Below are 16,661 nucleotides of genomic sequence, written 5' to 3'. Positions count from 1 at the left end.
TTTATATTTTTGTTCAGTGTAATAGTGACCTTGAGCTGTCCTGACATCGAATAGGGGTGTTTAGAGTACTCTGTGTGACATCACCCAGCCAAAGCCCTTGTAATATCTGTTGAGGAGTTAAGGCAGTTCCCCGTCTTGGCTGTTGCAACACTGTAACCCACAGTAAACTTCAATAGTCCGGTCAATCTTTCCAACATAATAACTACGACTGTCCTCTAGCCACAGTTGTGTCAGAAGTTTGAGAGGAAGAGAATACTTCCTCAACCATATCTCAGACAGACTGAATTTAGAGATAATGAACATCCTGAAATCATTACAGGAATGACTCACATACAGATCCAGAGCCAAGGCTAGCTTTATTTACTTGAACGCACACTGTTTGTGAGAAAAGCAGTCCCGACGATGAGTTGCTTATGAAAATAGAAATAATGTTTAATGTAATAAAGTGAATAGATCATTCGGTTAGTTAGTCGCAGGCTCAATATAGAAAACATGTTTGTGAGTGTATGTCTTTTGTTGAGTGAGTCATTGATCTTTTATTTGACTTGAGGTTAACCAGTGACAGTGTGCTCCCCCCTTATCCGTCCTACCATCTGTGTATAAATATACACCCTTTTGCAGATTGTATTACTTTTGGACCTGTGATTCACCATGATTTTGTCTGATTGCCGGAGTTTGTGCGCAGCGCTGCTGATATGTCCTCTTTATATGGGTAAGTGCGCTGACATGGCTCTTACGTTCAAACTGCTGTTGTCTTTAGTTATCTTTTAGAAACGTTTGTTGCACATTTTCCCAAGTTGTCCTGTATTCTGGATGATATAACAGGGGCTGGAAAAAGGAAATACATGTACTCAAAATAAATATATACAAGAGGGATTTTCTTTAACAAACGTGTTGTATTTGATCGAGATTTACCGTCAATCCTTTTTGACTGGGTATTATTCAAAGTGGGATTTTACGTTTGGGGTGATCATATAACAATTATTGAATGTCATAATGAGTAACAGCAATGATTATTGGGGTATTAGAATCCATATGGGTACTTACACACACACACACACACGCACACACACATCTTCAGCTTTGACTCCATCCATTAGGCTTCTGTATACTATGAAGAATTTTGATTTGACAAAACTCTGACGTTTTCTGGTATTGTAGCCAGATTCCCAACCTGGGCCCAGTCATCCCTATGTGTAAAATACATGAACATCTTCCTGCACTGACCTCACAGGTGTCAGTGTTCTGTGTGAAGTCTTCTGTAAAGAGGAGAATGTGGGCATGGAAGGAGGTCATTACACTCTTACCAAGAAGCTTGAGTATGGCAGTATGCTGATATACCACTGTCCAGACGAGTACTATCCCTATCCAGCTTTAACTCGCTTGTGCCAGAAAAGTGGAACTTGGTCACCAGCTCCCCATATAAGGCCTGTTCAAAAGTGCAAGAGTGAGTAACAATTCCTCGCACTGGTATTTTTAATAAAAACAATATTTGAAATAAGCTAAACGCTACTTAAACACTGTTTCCTCCATTTGTTTTTTCCTTTTAGTGGTTGAATGCCCAAACCCCTTGGTTTTGGAAAGTGGTTCTGTCTTTCCTTTACAAATGCAGTATTTTGTCAACAATAAGACCACATATGAGTGCTATTCTGGATACACATTACATGGCTCATCCTCCCGTGTGTGCCAATCCAATGGGAAGTGGAGTGGGGGAACACCCATTTGCAGACATGACTGTGAGTAACAAACTATCATCTGTCTGCCTCCGCCGCTCTCTTCCTCCTTAGGACCCTCTTTTTTTGGTCGCACTGACCCGTTAGAAATGACGCTCAGCCTCACAGCTTACGGTACAGTACGTCACGCTATGACCTTTCTGCCTCTCTCACACCCTCCCTCTCTGTGTCCCGCTGACATTCTCCCACATTGTCTTACAGCAGGAGGTGGAGAGAGTTGTGCTGACCCTGGGATTCCGGCCGGTGCTAGTAGGTCTGGGTCAAGTTTTGGCATAGACGACAAAGTGACATACCGCTGTGACGAGGGCTTACATTTGGTGGGGTCAAAGCAGCGTGTATGTAAAGAGAGTGGCCAATGGACTGGGACTGAGCCTAAATGTTACTGTAAGGACCCATGAAGACATCCTAAACAATGACACCTTTGCAAGCAGCACAACACACAGTCACCAATATTCCATTGATCAAATATACCTAAAGATTGTCACGTACAGTCCAACTTCATAGACTGCGAGAGAGATTTAACCCCGTGTTTGTCTGGTTCTTTTGTTCTTGTTGCAGACAAGCACACGTATGACACTGCACTGGAGATCACAGAGGCATTCGGCAGTGCTATCAGAGAGAGCCTTCAGTTGGCAGCGCCCATCGGTAGGTCTCTCCATAACAACCGATATGTAATGTTAATCAAGTCTTTATTCTGTTGTCAATATCACCATAACTGTGTAACATATTTGCCAAACCTTTCACATATTTTCCTTGCGGCACCATTCCTCACACACATCCTATTCCACCTGTGATTGTAAAAGTAAGATATCCTGCTGGTGCCTTTCAGATGACACAGATCAGGAAGGAAAGAAGATCACGGTAGATAAAGCTGGAAAGCTTAACATATACATTGCTATGGACATCTCTGACAGCATTGTGGAGGATCAGTTTAACAAAGCAAGAAATGCTGTCAAGAAACTTATCACAAAGGTATGTCACAGATACTCACAAGGTACAACTATATATATAAATGGATTTGGCTATTTCAGCCACACCCGTTGCTGACAGGTGTATAAAATCGAGCACACAGCCATGCAATCTCCATAGACAAACATTGGCAGTAGAATGGCAGTACTGAAGAGCTCAGTGACTTTCAACATGGCCCTGTCATAGGTATGCCACCTTTCCAACGAGTCAGTTTGTCAAATATCTGCCCTGCTAGACCTACCCCGGTCAACTGTAAGTGCTGTTATTGTGAAGTGGAAACGTCTAGGAGCAACAACAGCTCAGCTGCGAAGTGGTAGGGCACACAAGCTGACAGAACCGGACCGCTGAAGTGCGTAGTGTGTAAAAATTGTCTGTCCTCGGTTGCAACGCTCACTATGAGTTAAAAACTGCCTCTGGAAGCAACGTCAGCACAATAACTGTTCATTGGAAGCATCATGAAATGGGTTTCCATGGCTGACCAGCCGCACACAAGCCTAAGATCACCATGCGCAATGCCACGCGTCGACTGGAGTGATGTAAAGCTCGTCGCCATTGGACTCTGGAGCAGTGGAAACGTGTTGTCTGGAGTGATGAATCACGCTTCACCATCTGGCAGTCCGACGGACAAATCTGGGTTTGGCGGATGCCAGGAGAACACTACCTACCCCAATGCATAGTGCCAACTGTTACATTTGGTAGAGAAGGAATAATGGTCTGGGGCTGTTTTTCATGGTTCAGGCAAGGCCCCTTAGTTCCAGTGAAGGGAAATCCTAACACTCTAGACATTCTAGACAACTCTGTTCTTCCAACTTTGTTGCAATAGTTTGGGGAAGGCCCTTTCCTGTTTCAGCATTACAATGCCCCTGTGCACAAAGCGAGCTCCATACAACAATGGTTTGTTGAGATTGGTGTGGAAGAACTTGACTGGCCTGCACAGAGCCCATCGAACACCTTTGGAATGAATTGGAATGCCGACTGCGAGCCAGGCCTAATCACCCAACATCAGTGCCTGACCTCACTAATGTTCTTGTGGCTGAATGGAATCATGTCCCCGCAGCAATGTTACAACATAGTGTAAAGCCTTCCCAGAAGAGTGGAGGCTGTTATAGCAGCAACGGGGGAACCGACTCCATATTAATGCCCATGATTTTGGAATGAGATTTGTTCAACGAGCAGGTGCCTACATACCTTTGGTCATGTAGTGTATGTTATGTGGTTGCTGAGTAATTTAGGTCGTAGCAGGGGATCCCTTAAAGAGATTCCCTGGTACTTTTGTATACTTTTTAGCCAGTAGTTCTGAAAGTAGCTCTCACAAGCCAAAAGTGGTCCCCGAAAATTGCGTACAACATCACTTATGTGCAGATATGTGCACCACGTCATTGCTCTCTCTCTCTTTCTCGCTCTGCTGTGTGTGCACTTGCTAGCTGTAACTTACAGTGCATTAAGAAAGTATTCAGACCCCTTGACTTGTTCCATATTTTGTTACGTTACAGCCTTATTCTAAAATGTATTAAATCGTTTTTTTCTCATCAATCGACACACAATACCACATAATGATAAAGCAAATGTTAAAAAAAAGACATTTTTGTAAATCTATTAAAAATAAAATCTGAAATATCACATTTAGATAAGTATTCAGACTCTGTACTCAGTACTTTGTTTCATCAAGGATCTCTCTGTACTTTGCTCCATCTTTCCCTCAATCCTGACTAGTCTCTCAGTCCCTGCAGCTGAAAAACATCCCCACAGCATGATGCTGCCACCACCATGCTTCACCATAGGGATGGTGCCAGGTTTCTTCCAGACGTGACGCTTGGCATTCAGGCTAAAGGGTTCAGTCTTGGTTTCATCAGACCAGAGAATCTTGTTTCTCATGGTCTGAGAGTCCTTTAGGTGCCTTTTGGCAAACTCCAAGCAACCTTAAGGTGTCTGTTACTGAGGAGTGGCTTCCATCTGGCCACTCTACAATAAAGGCCTGATTAGTGGAGTGCTGCAGAGATGGTTATCCTTCTGGAAGGTTCTCCCATTTCCACAGAGGACCTCTGGAGCTCTGTCAGAGTGACCATCGGGTTCTTGTTCAGCTCAGTTTGGCAAGGCGGCCAGCTCTATGAAGAGTCTTGGTGGTTCTAAACTTCTTCCATTTAAGAATGATGGAGGCCACTGTGTTCTTGGGGACCTTCAATGCTGCAGATATTTTTTGGTACCATTCCCCAGATCTGTGCATCGGTTTTTGCTCTTACATGCACTTTTAACTGTGGGACCTTATATAGACAGATGTGTGACTTTCCAAATCATGTCCAATCAATTGAATTTACCACAGGTGGACTCCAATTAAGTTGTAGAAACATCTCAAGGATGATCAATGGAAACAGGATGCACCTGAGCTCAATTTCAAGTCTCATAGCAAAGGGTCTGAATACTTATGTAAATAAGGTATTTCTGTTTTCTATTTTTAATGCATTTGCAAAAATGTCCCAAAAACTGTTTTCGCTTTGACGGTATGGGGTATTGTGTGTAGATTGATGAGTTGAAAAATGTTTAATCTATTTTAGAATTAGGTTGTAACGTAACAAAATGTGGAAAAAGTCAAGGGGTCTGAATACTTTCCGAATGCACTGTATATGGCGAGGGGCTGAAGCTCATTGGTTGAACTCGAATTGGGCTGGCCCACGTGAGGGAAAATGGAGGGAAAATGGCACAGCACAGCTTCCAGAAAAACAGTTATTTTGTGGCGAATTGAGGTAAAACAGTAATTCTACTCATAGATGATGTATTTATGAACTACACATTGACACATCCAGCCCAAAGCGGGAGGTTTAAAAAATACTCAGTATTCGCAAAAGTTCCAGAGCTTGTCTTCTTAACCCTTAATGTAGGCACATCACACAAAAATGACTGACACTATGCCTTCAGTTATTGTTCACCACAGCTTTCCACTCACATTCCTTGACACACATCTAAATGTAATTCTGTCCTGCACCTTGTGCTTTCACAGGTCAGCTCCTTCGCAGTCAGCCCAAATTACGAAATCCTTTTCTTCGCTTCTGACATATTAGAGGTTGTCAACATAATAGATTTTTCTGGAGAAAAAAGAAAAAAACTTGAACAAGTCTTGGCTGACTTGGACGACTTTAGTTATGGAGGTGAGCATAGATTGACCTTACATGTATTTACACCATCATCATTGCCCAAACTATACACTCATCCAGTTATCCATAAACTTGACAAATAGTGTGATTGTGTGTGTGTGTGTACTTTTTCACAGAGAGAGAAAATGTTGGGACCAATCTCAACCTTGCTTTTAAAACCATCCTGGAACGCATGGCTATCCAAAAACAACGAAATGAAACTTTATTCAAGGAGGTCCACCATGTCCTCATATTTTTCACAGATGGTACTGTATCATAGTACTACTAGTCCTGTATATTTGTTTGGAAAGTATTTGACTTGCATTATTGATTGCAGCTTATTTTTTAATACTTTTTTTAAGCTTCTGTTTGTTCAGCTCAGTAATAATCTCTTGACTGTCTTTACTTACAGGTGCTTTCAACATGGGGGGTAGGCCCGACGACACAGTGGCCAAAATCAGGGAAATGGTCTACATGAATGAAAAGGAAAAAAGGGATCAATATCTTGGTGAGGTCAATGTTATTTGTGTTGTCTTGAAATTAGTATTTTATTAGGATCCCCATTAGCTGTTTGTTGCAAAAGCAGCAGTTACACTTCCTGGGGTCCACACAAAACATGAAGCATGACATAATACAGAACATCAATAGACGAGAACAGCTGAAGGACAGAACCGCATTCTACGACAACCTGACATTCTAGTCTTAACTATTCATTCTCTGTATACAAGTTGTCTTTCTAACTATAGACTGACCCAGGTCTACATTATGCACACAACAGTTGGCTCGAGAATGATGATCAAACATCAATGGTTTGTGGCACTGTACAATATTCAAATTCATTCCAGTCAGCTATTATCTCATGTATATAAATGTTCTTTTTTTGGGGACCAACTTATTATTTCGTTTTGTCGGAAAGAAATGTGTGTGGGGGGGTTACAGGTACAAAAAAAAGTAAATCAAACAAAGATAACCCCAACCCATTGAGGGATTGGCATATTTTAATCATCAATTGGAGACGATTTCCATGTTTCAAGACAGGCCAGAGATGTGGCCATTCTAGTCTATCAAAAGCTTCTTCTGCATGGAGAGATAATACAGCCCAAGGAGCTGTTGTTTCTGATGGAGTATCTTAGAGATGTAATAGTCGAAGGAGGTTATCTGAGGATGAACGCTTTATAACAAACCGCTTTCGTCCATGTGGCCCTATTTGGTTAAGTAAGTCTCGAGACGGGATGACAACATTTTAGAAAACAGTCTTTAATATGTGTTTATCAAAGATAGTGAGAACACTGGGGGAAATCCTACCTTTTTTTAATAGAAGCGAAATTAGTCCTGTATTCACATTTCTCCCAAATTAACTTTTGTGAATGGCTGTATTAATCATTTAGAGCAATAGTCGACCTAATTGATTCCAAAATGTTAAATAGACCTAAGGAGGAATACCATCCCGTTCAGGAAATGTGCCTTTATTCATGCTATCCAATGCCTTTTTGAGTTCATTGAGAGATAATTGGGCTCCCGGCGAGGTGGCTTCCTTTTAGAAAGGACTTAGTCTGGCTTGGTGTAGATTTACAATCAGAGGTGTACAGTTCTTTATAGAAGCGAGGGAATATTGGCGTATTCTTATAGTAATTCCCCTGTTTCAGATTTAATAGTCGCTATATCAGTTAATTGATCATTACTGCATAGCTTGTTGGCCAGTAAACGACTGGGACGATTACCATAGAAGAAATGGTCGATGTCTTACTCAAAGGATGGCAAATTCTGCTCTGTCTTATCAGTAAATTATGTTCTGTCTTGACTTTAGAAAGAGTAATAGCTACCTGGTCTGAAAAGAGGGTTTCTTGAGAACGCTCTAACACGGTTAACAGCATTTCCAAATTCTTTCAAATAAAAAAAGCTATATTACAACCTATGTTGTAGTAATTGCGTTGTTTGCTCTATAACCCATTCGTTCATACACCACCGTGTTGTACAATAAGGCAGTGACAACAAAAAGACAACTGTCACACAGTGGCGGAATAAATTCAACTACACATCTGTTTGTTTCATCAACATCTGTCCAGTGAAGTCCACAAAGCAAATATTGCATACTAACAGTTATATCACCTGCAGCATGGTCAAGCAAGTTAATGTTTTTGACAGTTTACTAAACAACTACTGATTTAGAACCATGGAGTTACAGAAAGTCAGCACGAAGACTACAGGAGCACTGCCTCCGGTATTCCAGCACCATTTCAACTTAAACATCAAATAAACCAGGCTATATGCTTAGTTTAAAACACCAAAAACAATTTAGTCCAATCAATGTTGCTAAATATCATGTGGCTGTCCATGGCACTGATTTGTGTGTGTGTGTGTGTGTGTGTGTGTGGGTGTGCAAGTAAAACAAAAAATGATGATTCACTCTACTTGCAGTCTAGTTGAACGCTGATGCCATCCTCTCGTTCATGTTGGCAAAATGGTCTATGGCTCTGTCATAAAGAGTTTTTGTTGTCATAGGCTACCTAGCTTAAATGCTTGCTAGCCTGACTTCCTCACATGGGCGACAATGAACCAGCTAAGTTAGCTAGCTAGTTAATGTGAGTTTACTAGGCTACATATTGAACTTCAGTCGTCTCAGGCCAGTGGCACAACATATTCATTTATGGTTAGATCATAATTATTACAAAGAATTTACATAGAATTAAGTCAAAACCACAAGTCCAAATCACTCTCTCCATCCATGGCTTTGGAGAGGGCTGATTTAGCAAGCTAGCGACTGCTGGACATCAACACAAACAGACCAGAAACAGTCACGTTTTGCATAGGAAGTGATTTGATTGCTCTGAAACCAAATCCAAACTGGCCTCCCTTGGGGGGCGTTTTGGTGCACCGGGACAACGCTGATTGGCTAATTCTTTTATCAAGGGAGGCCAAATGCTTGCTGGCATCAATCAATCAAATGCTAAAGAGGCAACATGTGAAAATCTTTTGGTTCAGACAGCATCAGATACATGGGCTACACATACTGAGAGAGGTGGGTTGTTACCCTCGCTCGGGTGATTCTCCAGTGAGATTCAGCCACTTGCAAGTTGACAGAAAATATTGAAAACACAACAGAGACGAAAGATACATTATTTTAGATTTTTTTTAAAGATGTATTGGTCAAATATTTGTGGAAGCCTGGCTTCTCTTGACATTCATGAATACACGCCACTGGCCTTGATGTGCTTCTTGAATAAATTGGCTGAAGCCGCATCTCAGGGTTAGCTTGCGTAGCTGGGGATCCCGCCTCGTTGTAGGTCGCCCTCTGTTTCTGCAGTTCGGCACTCAGATCTGGGTAGATACTGATCCTCTTCTCATACGTCAGCGCCCCCGATTCCGCTGCGAGACGAACAATTTGCCGTTTGACTTAAAAACGGTGTATTTGTACAATCATACACGAGATCCGTTCATGAAGAGGACCTTTGCGAAGAGCAATGTTTATCAACGGCATGGGACCCAGCTTCTCCTGCCCAATCAGTTCATAGAAAATATTGTTCATGAAGGAAGTTGTGTTGCCCGCTTCCAAACCACTTTCAAGTCCTGTGACCCGCGTATTGAATTTACAGGAATGATTGTTCAGTGATTTTGTTTTATATTTTAGGAGTTTGATTTCCTCATCTAGCTTAGTTTGCACTGTTTCCAGATCTGTCACATTGGCCACTGTCTCCAAACGTAGATATCCACTTTAGAAGTGAGCAGTGCAATATGTTAATTTATTGGTTGTAATTGCAAGTTGAGGACAAAGGTCATTTCCTCACAAACAATCTCTCGAATAGTAGTGGCCAACTCTTTCTGTTGTTGGGTGTTGAGAGCCGCCATGTTCCCACTGGTGAATTGTGTATGAACAGAATATGCCAGCTGTTGGAGCGAAATAGACCTGATATTGTTCCTTGTAATACAGTAAACATCCCACATCTTAATGTGATATTATATGTTCACAATTATTTTAAAATAAGATGACCAACCCATTTTGTCTATCCCCGCCAGATGTGTTCGTGACACTCAGGTTAAAATATGAAAACCAACTGTGAACCAACTATATTAATTTGGGGAGATGTCGAAACATTCACGGACAGTTAGCTAACTTGGTGTTGCTAACAAATTGGTCCTGGGAGATGTTATTTGTTGTTATTTTACCTGAAATGCATATGGCCCTTTTTTCCCCGGATCTTTGTAGAATATTGACCCGTTTTGAGTCCCAAAATCGTGTTCTCTACTCCAATAGTTCATCTAGAGATAAAAGGGGAAACCTAGCTAGTTTTTAGTTTTACCTCTTTCACCTTTCAATCACCGACGTGGGTATATGCTCGTAAAAACCAATGAGTAGGTGGGAGAGGCGGGAACTGCAGCGCCTCAAGCAAAATGTTCCCTCTCCTCTTTTTAGAACACTGAGCAAATTTCACGTCTGCTGAGCACAAACTTGAACATTGTGAAAATTCTGTGCAACTTCCAGTGCGCGCGTTTACTGTGAACACTGAGGCTGTACCCGCTTTAAGTTACAGTTTTAACAGTGGCCAAGTAGTTTCATTGTGTTTGTTGCATTGAAAGTGGCTAATAGTGCGTTGATTCGATCACAGTTGCCACAGTAAAGGGAAGCGTTGATAGTGTTAACAGGGAAAACTCTAGAACAGTGGTCCCCAACCTTTTCTGAGTCAAGATCACTTTCTGAGTCAAAATGCAAGCCGAGATCTACCGCTCAGATGTAGCTTTTTACATGACTTAAGAAACGTAAGCCTGTGCAACATTAACCGATTAAAAACAGTACTGTAGCAATGAGGTTTGTGCAGTAAGCTATAGGCCCAATACATTATCACCGCATATTGGAGTTGCTTGAATTGTCCTGCCAATGCATTGTTGTTTTAAATGATATTTAAACATTTGAGGTAGGCTATATGATCACACCGGTAATAGATATGTTGTTGCCTTACCTGTGAGGAACAGGTGAGTGAGCTTACGTTTAAATAATTCGCTTTTTATTTGTATTTTACTGGGCTGATGGTGCCTGCATCTGATGGTCAGTCTCAGCGGAGGGAGAGAGCAGCAGACTGAGGGTCCGCCTCTCAACATCCCTCTTCTCCCCCTTCCCTCCACTGACCAAAAAGGGACACCGTCTTCCAGCTGATGCCGAAACTCAAGTGGCACTACATTATTTCTGCCTCAATGCAAAATCATGTTACTCCTATGAACAGAGAAAGTGACATTTTCCTCAATACTAAGAAATACCCAAGGTACTAATAATAACAACAACGCAAGCTTATAGATACACTTTCCTTCTCATTCATTGCTGCTGCGGTGCTTGTTGTAGCGCCGAGTGGAAATACGAAGAACGTGCATTTTATGGCTTGTAAAAGTGTTGAATACAAAGTGTTGACAGTGCTGAGTAAGAACTTAAACATGAACTCACTTATAAAAACAGCATCTCTTTGCTGTATTCGTTGACAGTCTCTCTCTAGTCAGGGTTTTAAACATTTAAATATCTCAGTATCAACTGTACTGTAGCTTTCTTTCATGCCTGCTATGTTACTGTATGCACTGTAATCTGAGCCATCCGATTGGCCAACTGTAGGACTATAGTGCATTTTATTTGCTCTCTGGGCCCGCAGATTTTGTACCTTCAGACACATGAAATAGTTAAAAATGGCAAAAGTTCGCCAGCCCGGAACGCAGTGCAGCTGAATCGGGTGCACCTACCATCAACAGCCGGAGATTCTTTTTAAAACCAATAGGAACACATGGCTTTATCGTTGTTGTTTTTTTTAGAGGGAACATTGGCCAATCTTCTTTATTAGTACCAAGTTATAGTATAGGGCCTGGCTACAAGCAGCAGTTTGGATGAAATGATTGATGTCCGTTAATTCATAGTTATTTTGCAAAAGAAAGCCACGCGTTTCAATATGCCAACAGAACCGGAACTCCTAGGTTTATTACCTAAGTATGTGAATGTTCTTGATTCATCTAATGCCTAGTTTTTTGGGCACTTCCTCTTGTTTTTTTTTTTTAGATATCTATGTTTTTGGTGTTGGAAATGAAATCTTTGATGAAGATATCCAGCCACTTGTGACAAAACGGGATAATGAGCACCACTACTTTAAACTAAAGGATGGTGCAGAATTGGAAGAAACCTTTGATAAAATAATTGGTGAGTCCTTCTAATTTGACCAGCAAATATGGCAGTGTGTCTCTGCATGGACTTTGTTCCCTCAGAGAGTGCTATATTTTAGTGTCTTTGTATCAGTGTGTTGAGCCACCTCTCTCCTCTATGTAGATGAAAGCAAGGTTGTGGGTCTATGCGGACTCCATAGAAACTACGATCATGACACCGCAGACACCATACGTGTAAGATATCCCTGGATGGCAAGGATTATCATCCCGGTAATTACTCATGCCTCATTTGTCTAAATGGAAAAAAATGTAATGCTTGATTATTCATCAATGCACCAGTGGCCTTTCTTCAGGATCATATTGATTTAGTGTGCAGTGCACTGCGTTAAGGTATCATTACCAATGCAATACATGACAGCTGTACTAAATTAGTTTGAATTCCAATTAGAAATGAATTGGATAGCTAGCCAGCAGACCTCGCCTTTCATTTTAGGCTGGAATTCAATCGTCACTCGTGGTGTGTTTCTGCAATGCAATTTCTCAGGTTGTTTGTGCTTTGGGAGAGTGATAAATGACATTATGGCTGACAAACCTCCCAAACTGTATCCTGTCCTATCCCAGTGCACACAAAGATTGACGTATTCGATATTGATGCAAATGCTTGCATGTTGTCATTGACAGTATTTATGTTCAACCTCTCTCTCCTGATCCCGTCAGCATGAGGATGGAAGTTATGGTAAATGCATGGGGTCTCTGGTCACTCCCCGCTTCATCTTGTCTGCTGCTCACTGCTTCAAGTTCACAGACACGGCAGATAAAATCAAGGTTACGATTGGCAAAAATCAAGGTACAACCAGCCACTCCTCTAAAAACATTTCCACTTCCACCCAAAGTTTTTTTTTTAACTAGTACATCTTGTTTTTTCAGGTGATTATCATCATGCCATAAATGTCAGGATGCTACATTTATTTGAACTGGTGCTATTCTATGAAATAGGTTTGCTAATTTATACTCTGGTCCTGTCTCCTAACAGTTCTAACTGGATCACGCCTAATATTACACCCTAATTATGATATCAAAGCCAAAGAGAAAGAGGGGATAAAGGAGTTCTATGATTATGACGTAGCTCTCATCGAACTGAAGAGTGACGTGGATATCTCGATCAACACAAGGTAAGACCCATACAGTCAGGTGCAAAATGATTGGCACCCTTGATAATGACGAGCAAAAAAGACTATGAAATAAGTCGTACAAATACTGAGCTATATTGCATGCTAAAATAAATTGGGAAATAATTTTTTTTACTAAAACAATTGCTCAGAGAAAGAGATTTTGTTGGAAAATAAGTAATATATATATATATATATATATATATGTTTGTTCGTTCTTTTAACAATAGGGGTATAAAATATTGGTTTACAATACTCCAGCACCCTCCTCTTGTGAGGATAACGACACTGAGCCTTTTTCTAAAATGTTTTATGAGATTGGGGGTACATTGGGAGGGATCTTAGACCAACTTGGTTATCTTTTTGAGATTTACTTGTTGAACAAAATCTCTTTCTCTGAGCAAATGTATTAGTAGAAAATACTATGATGTTCACACAAATTGCATACAATATAGCTCAGGATTGGTATCATTTATTTTATAGTCTTTTTTTTTGCTCATCTTTACCAAGGGAGACAATCATTTGACCCCTGTATGTGTTATGATGCAGAAGGAACAAGAATGAACACAGTGATGAAGTTTTTTAAAATGTATCTTAATCTAAATAATCCAGCTGTTTGGAGTAATGTGTGAAACACAGTTTCTTTCATGAATTCTTACTTTACTGTCTTCCTCAGACCAATTTGCATCCCTTGCACCAAGGAAACAAGTGGTGCATTAAGATTGGCGGGAGAGGGAATCACCTGCAAGCAACAAGGTGCAATTGCAGCACACAGCCTATTCATCAAGATACGCATAGCCTGATATAGAAAGGTTAAATTAGACACCGTACGTTACCTCGTCTCATGTATTTCTCTCCTTGCAGAAGAGCTCTTGTTAAAAAATCCAATTGAAGAAGTCAGTTTCATGTCACATGATAAGGACAGGGGAAATAATAAGGATCAGCGGAGCGATGCCAAACTTAAGCTCCAGGATCAGGTGAGTGCTTGTATGATGTCTGACCACACAGACAGACAGACCCACCAGTCTCAACGTCAACAGTGAAGAGGCGACTCCGGGATGCTGGCCTTCCAGGCAGAGTTCCTCTGTTCCGTGTTTGTGTTCTTTTGCCCATCTTAATCTTTTATTTTTATTGGCCAGTCTGATGAGATATGGCTTTTCTTTGCAACTCTGCCTAGAAGGCCAGCATCCCGGAGTCGCCACTTCACTGTTGACGTTGAGACTGGTGTTTTACGGGTACTATTTAATGAAGCTGCCAGTTGAGGACTTGTGAGGCTTCTGTTTCTAAAACTAGACACTTTTCACTCTAATGTACTTGTCCTCTTGCTCAGTTGTGCACCGGGGCCTCCCACTCCTCTTTCTATTCTGGTTAGAGCCAGTTTGCGCTGTTCTGTGAAGGGAGTAGTACACAGCGTTGTATGAGATCTTCAGTTTCTTGGCAATTTCTCGCATGGAATAGCCTTCATTTCTCAGAACAAGAATAGACTGACGAGTTTCAGAAGAAAGTTCTTTGTTTCTGGCCATTTTGAGCCTGTAATCGAACCAACAAATGCTGATGCTCCAGATACTCAACTAGTCTAAAGGCCAGTTTTATTGCTTCTTTAATAAGAACAACAGTTTTCAGCTGTGCTAACATAATTGCAAAATGGTTTTCTAATGAGTGCCATTGGAAAACAGGAGTGATGGTTGCTGATAATGGGTCTCTGTACGCCTATATAGATATTCCATAAAAAAATCTGCAGAAACTTTTGAGCGGTAGTGTATGTGTCCCTCTCTCATTTTTTTCTCTCGTGCAGAGGGAAACTTGTATTGAATTGGCTACTAAGGTAGATGGCATAACACCAGATAATCTGAAGGATGTTGTCACTGAAAACTTCCTGTGCTCGGGTGGACGTCAACCTACTAGAGATCATGTTGCCTGCAAAGGTATGTTTAATATATAATGGAACATTGTCTGATCCACTCACTGTCTAAGTTTGTATATTTTTTTTCAATGGATTGAGAAAATCTCTCGTTTTAAAACAGTAATGTTGTAATTTTCTAAAGGAAAAGGTTCCCATTACTTGGTCTTACATTACCACTTCCTTTTGTGTGTGTGTGTGTACACAGGTGACTCCGGTGGTGCTCTGTTTAAGGACTATGATGATTATCGCACAATCCAGGTTAGAGACATTTATTTACAGCAGATAAATAGGTACTAGACACTACCTTCAGAGGGGAGCAGTAAGAAAGTGGCAACATTTTGTGCATTTCCCTCATACTTTTTGCTCTATCCTTTTATGTACATGGGATTTTACATATTTATTTATGTAAAATGTATTTGTAAACCTCTGGGGTCTTTGTAATCTACAGTTGATGTACATGAATTAGTACTGACACCTCTTCCATTCTTCAAAGGTTGGATTGATCAGCTGGGGCACCGTAAATCTGTGCCCTGATGGTAACAACGACGTCCAACAGGAGTCTGACGATGACTCCAGAGATTTCCACATCAACCTTTTTAAAGTTGTGCCATTTCTGAAGAAGCATTTGGGGGATGACACACAAGACTATGCACCACTTCAGTTTTTAGACAAATAGAGACAGCGATAAAGGTGTGCGTTTTAACCAAGTTTCATGATCATGTGATTATGTCGTTCTGGCACTGAACATGATCATGTGTCTGAAAAATAGTTTGCTGAACTATAGTTATCAATGAAAGTGTGTTCTTTACTAGTGCTGATGATAAACTCAAACTCGATAAACTCGTTAACTGAATTTTAAGATGAAAATGTGTTCTTTACTAGGGCTGAGAAACTCATTAACTGAATTTGAAGCATTTCCTTTCTGTAGTCCTTGAATAACGCCAGCTCTGAAATACCCTTTTCTCTGTATCCCTTCTGTGTTGGCCATACTCAATCTTAAATGAATCATTGTTTATTGTCAGCGTGCTGTAGAGGTTCCAACCAACTCAATGCACCATAGTCCACATGTCTGTCAGAAGGTCCCCTGGGGCAGTCCCAGCAGTTGTCTTATGTACGGCTATACACAGACAAGTTATATTTGCATGATTTAGCATAATTAATGAATCATTACCATGTTGTTTCATTCATGTGATCGACCAATACTGTTTCATAACATGTGACAGTGTCACGTCCTGACCAGCAGATAGAGCTGTTGTTGTAGTTTTGGGGTCAGGACGTGGCAGTCTTGTGTTCTGTGTTGGTCTTGTGGCTCCTAATCAGGAACAGCTGGGGATCGTTGTTCCTGATTGGGAGTCATATATGTAGGAGTATGTTTGTCACTTGGGTTTGTGGGTAGTTGTTTTTACACTGCGTGTATAGCCTGTAAAACTGCTACTGTTGTCACCGTCATTGTTTTTTTCAAGTGGATGCTTTACTCTTTTTTTGGTAATAAAATAACCATGAGTATTCACATACCTGCTGCGCCTTGGTCCATTCATGAAGACAACCGTTACAGAACTACCCACCACCAAAGGACCAAGCAGCAGAAGAGGAGGAAGCCACAGGAGAAGGAAATGGAAGAATGGACCTG

At 41.0% G+C, this 16,661-nt stretch overlaps 1 protein-coding gene across 1 annotated transcript; it reads left to right on the top strand.

Annotated features, from left to right (window-relative positions):
* Positions 1-502: 502 nt before the first annotated feature.
* On the top strand, positions 503-16,545 carry LOC106602980 (complement factor B). Its single transcript, XM_014196071.3, has 18 exons — positions 503-712; positions 1,235-1,447; positions 1,551-1,736; positions 1,935-2,117; positions 2,292-2,378; positions 2,563-2,705; positions 5,698-5,845; positions 5,968-6,096; positions 6,243-6,338; positions 11,859-11,996; positions 12,123-12,229; positions 12,677-12,806; positions 12,993-13,131; positions 13,805-13,884; positions 13,993-14,105; positions 14,924-15,053; positions 15,237-15,289; positions 15,525-16,545. Exons 1-18 carry the CDS (start codon positions 652-654, stop codon positions 15,705-15,707), a joined length of 2,319 nt encoding a protein of 772 aa, XP_014051546.1. The 5' UTR covers positions 503-651; the 3' UTR covers positions 15,708-16,545.
* Positions 16,546-16,661: the final 116 nt, after the last annotated feature.

This window comes from Salmo salar, chromosome 04 (assembly GCF_965601325.2).
Source record: "Salmo salar chromosome 04, fSalSal1, whole genome shotgun sequence".
In the NCBI taxonomy this organism is placed as follows: Eukaryota; Metazoa; Chordata; class Actinopteri; order Salmoniformes; family Salmonidae; genus Salmo; species Salmo salar.
This window is presented reverse-complemented; position numbering and strand designations above follow the sequence as displayed.